This window comes from Salvia splendens, chromosome 6 (assembly GCF_004379255.2).
Source record: "Salvia splendens isolate huo1 chromosome 6, SspV2, whole genome shotgun sequence".
In the NCBI taxonomy this organism is placed as follows: Eukaryota; Viridiplantae; Streptophyta; class Magnoliopsida; order Lamiales; family Lamiaceae; genus Salvia; species Salvia splendens.
In genome coordinates, this window is record NC_056037.1 from 24,907,611 (window position 1) to 24,916,650 (window position 9,040).

The following is a 9,040-nucleotide window of genomic DNA, read 5'->3' on the forward strand; positions in this document are numbered from 1 at the left end:
TTTTGGGGATTGAGTTTGAGGTTGGCTTTTCGGAGCACGTCGAGAGTGGACTTGAGATTGTCTTCGTACTCCGAAGTGCTTCTGCTTTTAACGACTATGTCGTCAACATACACTTCAACCTCTTTTCCGATTAGGTGCCGAAATAGCTTGTCAACCATCCTTTGATATGTGGCTCCGGCATTCTTTAAACCGAATGGCATCTTTTTGTAAGCAAAAATGCCGAAGTCAGTAATGAAAGCCGTTTTTGAAGCATCACTCTCATCCATTAAAACTTGGTGATATCCTTTGTATAAATCAAGAAAACAAAAAATTTCGAAGCCTATCAAAGCTTCTACTTTTTTATCTATGTTCGGAAGGGGATAGCAATCTTTGGGACAGTGCTTGTTTAGATCGGTAAAATCTATGCACATCCGCCATCCTCCCTCTTTTTTCTTGATCATCACAGGGTTGGCCACCCAAGAAGGATATTTCACTTCAAATAACACATCCGCTTTCAGTAATTGGCGGACTTCGTCATGGATGACTTGACTTCTTTCTGCCGCAAAGAGTCTTTGCTTCTGTTTTATAGGCCGGACTGAAGGATCAATATTTAACCGATGTGTAATTACCTCGGGGGGCACTCCGGTCATGTCCAACGGCGACCACGCAAAGACGTCTTTGTACTCTTTGAGGAGCTGGATGGTCTTTTCCCGGAGTAGAGGTGTTCCCGCGAAACCGATCTTCACCGTTCTGGATGGATCATCTTCATATAACCGAACTTCCATCGAGTTCGGCTCCGGTGTGACTTCGTTCATTTCGCCTGCCTCTGACTCCGGCTGCTGTGATTGCTATGCTTGATGGTGCCGATCTGATTGCTCGGCACTTTTAAGCGCAATCTGCAAACACTCTTTTGCTCTCTTTTGATCACCTCGGATGACCGCTATCCCTCCTTTAGTGGGGATCTTGATGGTGAGGTGATAAGTAGAGCAAATGGCCCGAACTGTGTTGAGCCAGTCTCTTCCTAGTATAATGTTGTACGGGGACCGAGCTTTTACCACAAAGAACTCGATCATCGTACTGGAGCTTGTAGGCGCTCTTCCCACCGTAATCGGAAGGCTGATAATACCTTCAGGGCGGGTGTCCTCCTGGGCGAAACTTTTCAGAGGAAGCGGAGCCGGACTGAGCCGAGCTGGATCCACTTCCAGTTTATCGAAACATTCTTTAAAAAGAATGCTAACTGACGCTCCTGTATCCACGAACACTCTGTGGATCAGTTTGTTTGCCACTCCGGCTTGAATGACAATGGCGTCTTGATGAGGAGAGATGGCCGGGACGGGATCGGCATCTGAAAATGTAATCACTTCGTCCTGCTTCAGCCTTTTATGCGTTGGCTCCTCTCGATTGAAGCCTCTGCGCTCTGACTTCAGGGACGATTTAGTCTTCCCGGCTGGGAGAGCGTCAATAGTCTGGATTACTCCATCATATTGCGGCTCGTCATCGTCTTCGGGATCCTGTTGCCTTTTCGGATCCTGAGGAGCGCAGTTCGCACCTCTCTGCTTCTTGTTCTTTTTCGGCTGCTTGCTTTGGTATTTTTTTTAACGTCCCTGCTTTCACAAGAACATCAATACCTGCAGCCAAATGTCGGCACTCCTCGGTATCGTGACCGTGGTCTTGATGGAAGGAGCAATAATTATCCTGACTTCGGCGCGCGGCCGATTTCGTCATCCGCTTTGGCTTTTCGAACATATCGGAATGCAGTTCGAAAATTTCCGCTCTCGACTTATTCAATGGTACGAACTGAGCGGGCGGTTTCTCAAGATCGAGACGTGGTCCCAATCTGCCTTGTACCGGTGCCCTTTGAATTCTTTCAAAAGGAGTTCGGCGAGGAAGCCTCTGATCGCTATGATCAGGCTTCTTTTTGTCTCCTCTAGATGAGCTGTCTAAAGACCGTTTTCGACGGTCTGCCTCATCGGCACGAGAAAACTGGTCCGCAATGTCCCACATCTCTTGAGCTGTTTGCGGACTGCATTCAACGAGCTTCCTGTAGAGAGCTCCTGGCAGTATTCCATTTTGGAATGCCGAAATGACAAGTAGATCATTGAGATCATCTACTTGTAGGCATTCCTTGTGGAACCTCGTCATGAAGTCGCTAATTTTTTCATCGCGACCTTGACGAATAGAAAGCAGCTGAGCCGAAGTGATTCGGGCTTCCGCTTTCTGGAAGAATCTCCTATGAAAAGCATCCATTAGATCTCTGTAAGATCTAATGCTGCCTTGAGGGAGGCTATCAAACCACCTCCTTGCGTTCCCGATGAGCAGCTCGGGAAACAGCTTACACATGTGAACCTCATTGAGACCTTGGTTCGCCATATTATACTGATAGCGTCCCAAGAAATCATGAGGATCCACTAACCCGTCATAAGTCATTGACGGAGTTCGGTAATTCTGCGGCAACGGAGTTCGGGTGATATCATCCGAGAATGGAGTCTTCAGCGCTCCATACATGGCGAACCCGACATCTCTTCGGTATGGTGGAGATGGAGTTCTCCTGTGATTCCGGTAACGAGGAGGAAGAGGAACATGTCGGTGGTGAGGATTCTTTCTCCGGGGAGATGCGACACTACTGCGGTAGTGACTTTCATGTCTGGATGGAGAGGGAGAATCCGCCGTTTTCGTCTCCGGCTTTTGGCCTGTTTGCAGGAATGTTAAGAATTCATCCTGCTTCTCGGCCAAAAACAACTTGACAGCCTCGTTCAAATCGGGCTGCTGGGAAGACTCGGTGCGACGACTTCTGGAGTGGCTTGCTCCTTCACCGTGAGGACTGGAGACAGATTTCTCACGAGGCTGTTTTCCAGACCGACGGGCTGGACTAGCTTCCTCATGGTTATCACGGACGGAAGCACGGGTATTATGTGATCTGGTATGCATTTTTTTGGTGGAAGAGGATCAAAAACTCACTTTTATCACAGATTTGGTTCTCTGTTTCCCACAGACGGCGCCAGTGATGATTGGCGAATTTTTGATGGTAATAAATGCAGGTAATAAATATAGATCACGACACAGAAAGTTACGTGGTTCGATTTACTGAGGTAAATCTACGTCCACGGGAAGAAAGGAGGGCAAATTTGTATTGCTTGATCTGGATTACAGCTTACAATACTGACTTGCTATATGAGATTCGATATCTAGAGAGCTTCACCCTTGTCTATCTGATCTAAGTTCTATTTATACATTTGAACCAAGATCGTGGCTTGCAGGTTGACAACTGCTTCATACCACTAGATAGATCGTGGGTGTAGTGGAGGTCGTGGAGGTCCTGCATGGGTCCACTATCTCCTTGTTCGGTCGAATACTGAGACCGAACTGCTGAACTTTGCCGATCAGCTTTTGCCGATCTGAGAGTAGAGCTTGATTGGTTCTTTTGCCGATCTGAGAGTAGAGCTTGATTGGTTGGCTTTTACCGAGCTGTAGGCTGCGACCGAACTCTTTGGTTGTGCCGAACCGAACTGAACTCTTTGGTCGTGCCGAACTGATACTCTTTCTTGGGTTTTGGGCTAATGGGCCGTCACTGCTATTGGGCTCGCCATTAGGGTTTAGTTGTTTAGTTCGTACCCCATCAGTAAACAAAAAAGAAAACAAGTAGTATCACTTTGAAGTTAGCATTATAAACTTGAAGATCTCCTTTATTAAAGGAGGCATCAATCAGCTAGCTCCTGTTTTAATTAAAGTATTTGTCAGTATCTACATATATAGAAAGAGAGAGGGAGGAAGAGGCAGAGAGAAGCCATAAACATAATGGCAAGTAGTGTAAACAAGAAAGAGGTGAAGGTGGAGGTGGAGCAGAGCCATTTCAAGTGGACTAGCAAAATAAGTAACAATGAAGAAGAAGATGGCAAATCAAAAGATAGAGAAAAGGGTGAAAGGAGTAACAGTAGGAAAATGCATGGTTTGGCACTGGTGTTGAGGCTAAGATCATTATTTGGGAAAACTCACATCAAAGAGTGATGATAGGAACCCTATTTGGCAACAAGCGCGGCCACGTTCACTTGTCTTTCCAAAAGGATCCCAAATCTGACCCTACGTTGCTCATCCAACTCGCTACACCAATTACAGGTATCTAAATTAATACTCCCTACGTCCCACTCTAAGCAGAGCATTTCTAATTCGGCACAGGATTTTATGTAGTTCTTATTTTGTAACTAAAGTGGAGAGACTAAGTAAGAGAGAGAGAGAAAAATTAGAGAGAGTTATGTTTCTATATTTAGAAATGTACTCCCTCCGTCCGCGAATAGGAGTCCCGTTTTTCCATCTTAGTCCGTGCGCAAATAAGAGTCACAGTTTATTTTTACTATAAATGGTAATAGGATCTCACATTCCACTAACTCGTTCCACTCACATTTCATTTAAAGCTAATATATGCAAGCGAGACTCATATTCCACTAACTTTTTTCCACCTACTTTTCTTTACATTTCTTAAAACTTGTGTCACCAAAAAAAAATGAGACTCCTAATAATGGACAGAGGGAGTACAATATAGAGTGTGACATTTTAAAAAGGAAAATGTGTCACTTAGAATGAGACAGATGGAGGAAGTCATATTATTTAGAAATTCATTCAACAACTAAAGAGAAGAAAAAATGATCTACTCCTGCCGTACTCTATTTTTAGTCTCACGGATTTTAAGAAATGTGAAGAAAAATAGGTGAAAAAATTATTGGAAGGTAGGTTCTACATTTATAAAACTAATAGTGGAATCTAGAGTTTAAATTGAGGACATTCCGAAATTGCTATTAGGACATTATATTGTGGACAGAGAGAGAAATAAATTGATGGATGATTAGGATTGGTTCGGGAAATGGGATGCGGGACCATACGGATCACGCTAGAGAGCGAGAAGAGAGAGAAGAAGAGCGATCTCGCATTAGTAGAAGAGCGGGTTTGGCGAACTTACTACAATGGAGTGAAGTGCGGAACAGCGACGAGGATGGAATTCGGCGACAAGGAGTGGAAGATATTGAAGGCGGTGGAGCCAATATCGATGGGAGCCGGAGTTCTGCCTGCGGTGGCGGCGGCAGCGGACGGAGACGAGGAAGAGGTGATATACATGAGGTCCAAGTTTGAGAGGGTGGTTGGCTCTTTGGATTCTGAGGCTTTTTACATGCTAAACCCAGACAACAATGGCACTGCTCCTCCTGAACTCAGCATCTATTTACTTAGAATGTAATTAGATCATGATCAACAAATGTACTTCTGATTTATTATTAATTCAACTTCAATGTTAATTCTGATTTAATATTAATTATGATCAACGAGGGCCGTGCTAGAATGATAAATAGCTTGATGTCAACACAATGGTATATTTGACATACTCATGTCGTCATTGTGTTGACATTATATATACTGAGTTCACGAGTAATTAAAGTTATCACATTAAGTTAGTCATCATTTGATTACGTAGCTTTTTTTGAATATTAAAGGAGTATGAACATATAAAGATTTGCCATGATATGAGCTTATTTCTGGTCATTTCATATTGTTTGGTTTACATGATTTATTTCTGGCATGTTTGGTTCATGCTAAATAGAGCATGTTTCATATCTTACAAAATTGGTGGTTTTTGCTATCTGCATCGAAATATGCATCCAGATTTGGAGAGACTTTACAGTTGTAACATTTTTTTTTTTTATTTTTTTTTATTTTTTTTTATTTTTTATTTTTTATTTTTTTATTTTTTATTTTTTATTTTTTATTTATTTTTTTTTTTATTTTTTATTTTTATTTTTTATTTTTTTTTATGCCGGAGACGGTCTATGCGTTTAATTAGTTAGCTGAGGCACTTGATCTGGGTTTTGCTTGACAAAGAGAGAGCGGCAAGGGAAGTCGGTGGCGCCGAAACTCTATACGCAATTTCGATATATTTTTAATATGGAGTACTAATCATCATCGATATATTTTCCTTATCAAACGATTCACAATAATCTATTTTCCAAAATTCCAATGTGACCACGTCTGAATTTAATATTTGGATAATTTTATTTATAGATTATAAAATTTGATCAATTTGGTCAATCTCATAAACTATTAAATCACTAAGCTTTAATTTTTCTTAATTATCTCACATGTATAGAAAATGATGTTGTATCCTTAATTTATAAAACAATATTGTTTTAGCATCACCAAAATGGGGAGGGATCCTATGTTGTATTAAAAACACAGCTGGTCTTGTTGTGCTTGAAATGGTCTTCAAACAAAGAACGAAAGCATGAGAGGAGATGTGTGGCCTTTTCTATCTCTCATGTAGTATTACTTTATTCAATATACTACTCCTACTATTCTAGTACTCCCTTCATTTCAAGAAAAATGACATTTTCTTTGGGCGGCACGAAATTTTATACTCCCTCTGTCCCGGGCTACTCGCTCATTTCCTTTTCGGCTCGGAGATTAAGGAATGAGTGTATAGGAAAGTCAAAAATGACGGCTGTAGGTGAAATTTTTTACTAAAAATGAAAAGAGTGCAAGTAACTTGGGACGCCCAAAAAGGAAATAAGTGCGAGTAGTGCGGGACGGAGGGAGTATAATTTTATTTTATATGGTAAATGGAGAAAATAACGGCACGAAATTTTATACATTTTTATTTTATATGATAAATGAAGAAAATAAAGTAAGAGAGAATGAATAAAATAGAATTAAAGGTATTTCTATTTATAGTAATGGGTCATTTTGATTAAAACCAACCAAATAGGAAAATCGATTATTTTGAACGGAGGGTATAGTATTAATTTAATCTTTATAGGAGCTCAATATCTAATTGTGAATCTTACAGCTTTTAAAAATGATTTTACCGACATTATCCAAATGATCAAAAATATGTAAGTCAAATTTTCTACATTTCTTTTTCTTTTATTTTTGTATAAATTGTTTATTTTCTCTTCCTTTTTTAAAATATACGGAGTACTGCTATTTATTTTCATTACCAATATTTTTTATTTGAATACTAAAAAACAAAATGAAATCCAATTATATTTACAAATTAAAATACTTATAAATTATGATTATGATTTTGAATATAAATGCATTTTTTTGTCGTAAATATTTATATTTTACATCTTTCTTGTTTAATATTATTTTCTATAGCACTTTTTATTTCTAATATTTAAAGCTAATAATTTATTTAAAGAATAATCTCCAATATCATAAAGAAACTTCAAGTACGTTAAGTTATTAATATAATTGAAAACTTATAATATAGTTGAGAGTTTTAACAAAAATAAAAATATAATAAAAACCAAAGAAAAAATGGTTGTGGTCTTTCTTTTTCTTCACACCATTTTATTAAGAGTGAACTACATAAACTATTCCTGACGTTTCCATTTGTTTCACTTCAGGCCTCTGACAAAAAAAATTATCGCCACAAGTCTCTGACCTTTAACATAATCACATATCATATTTTTTTGGACTAAAAGACCCTTCAGCCCTAAAATGGCATTATGGGCATATCACACGGACTTCTACAGTGGCGGCTTGCATGCTGCTGACGCGATTTGACGGCTGTGCGTCAACGGCGGTCTGTGTACAGAGACTCCATTTGTGATTTAACGAACGCATTTCAAAAATATCACAACCCATTAAAGTTAAAGAAATTGATGTTCTCTTTACATTTTCTACCAATTACAGTTAAATAAATTGATATTGTCTTTACATTTTCTACCACTTATTTGCTTTAATTTATAAAATGCCGCATTTCATAGGATACACAAAAAAAACATCATTTAATATCAATATGGTAGAATTAATTGTAATGGCAAACGAGACAATCTCAACTCGCTTTTGTAATTTCAGCACTAACTTTCAAAATATTATAATTACATTAACTTTTTAATGATCAAAATGAATTTAAGTTTTTGTTACTAGAAAGACAACATCATTATTTCATCATTTAAAAATATTGTGATTATAAAATTGAACATGTGATTATATTAAGTCACGTATTGGGCCCAGTCAGGGATCTAAGGAAGAATTTGGACATGGCGCCTCACCCAATTAGCTTTTTACTAATTAAATTGAACCTACAATTTAATACAAGCTCATATTGGAATATTACAAGCAGCCACTACAGAAGTAATATTGCACTGCGTTTCCAAATCCGAAATTACAAGTATTCCGGGTTTCTTTTAATTTGTTTAATTCATTTCTCGCGCTTAAGATAGAAACATCCATTAATTAATTAATGTCTGCTATGGACTTAATTAATTAACATATTTTAATTTCCAAGAGAGGACTTAGCACGAAACTCTTATTTATTATTCATAGTGTAATCAAACTTCAACTAGCTAGGTTCCGAATAATAAAACCTTTCTTCGAGCTCCTCTTGTGGATGTTATCAAACGAGACTCTCCTCGCGCACGATTCAATATAATAGCAATCCTAGCACCGCCAGATAATGATCACCACTACCCAATATACCTGGATCGTTGGGTGACGAAAAACCCGCACATTTGTTAAGTCAAAGTAGTAGATACTCAATATCGTATGGTCAATGCTAACGTACATTGATTAAGAAATTAATTATCAAGACCTTGTCTTTCAGTAGATAGCATGAATACTTGTCTGGCTGTTAGATCCATTCAGTGCTATACCACACCAACGTCATCATATTTCAACAAGGCTTAGAAATAATCGGACTGACATTGCAACCTTTCACGATAGGTAGTCTAGGCCTATCTAGGTTGTGAAATTCTTATTTTTCTTTGTTTAGGACTGACCGCGTACCTTAAATTGAGCGCAGCCCACAACCGGTCTACTAAAACAAAAACTTAGACTTTGTTATGTTCACTTATACATTTAAATATGCAATAAACATCCATTAAATGCAAAACATAACAACATTACGACAAAAATAATCTGTTGCATTTATTGGAAAATAATAATTAGAGTTTTACAGTATTCAATCACTCGAAAGGTGATTTCTAGTATACAAACCCTAACACTCTTATATATGCACTATGATTTATATATATTCTAAGTTATTTCAGTTCAAGTTCAGTTGTGCCACAGTTTTTCC

The 9,040-nt window shown here is 38.6% G+C and overlaps 1 protein-coding gene across 1 annotated transcript; it reads left to right on the forward strand.

The window, feature by feature from the left end:
- The first annotated feature begins 3,827 nt into the window (after window positions 1-3,827).
- On the forward strand, window positions 3,828-5,266 carry LOC121807555 (protein MIZU-KUSSEI 1-like). Its single transcript, XM_042207819.1, has 2 exons — window positions 3,828-4,092; window positions 4,821-5,266. The coding sequence occupies exons 1-2, from the start codon at window positions 3,984-3,986 to the stop codon at window positions 5,201-5,203; spliced, it is 492 nt and encodes a 163-aa protein (XP_042063753.1). The 5' UTR covers window positions 3,828-3,983; the 3' UTR covers window positions 5,204-5,266.
- The last annotated feature ends 3,774 nt before the right edge of the window (window positions 5,267-9,040 follow it).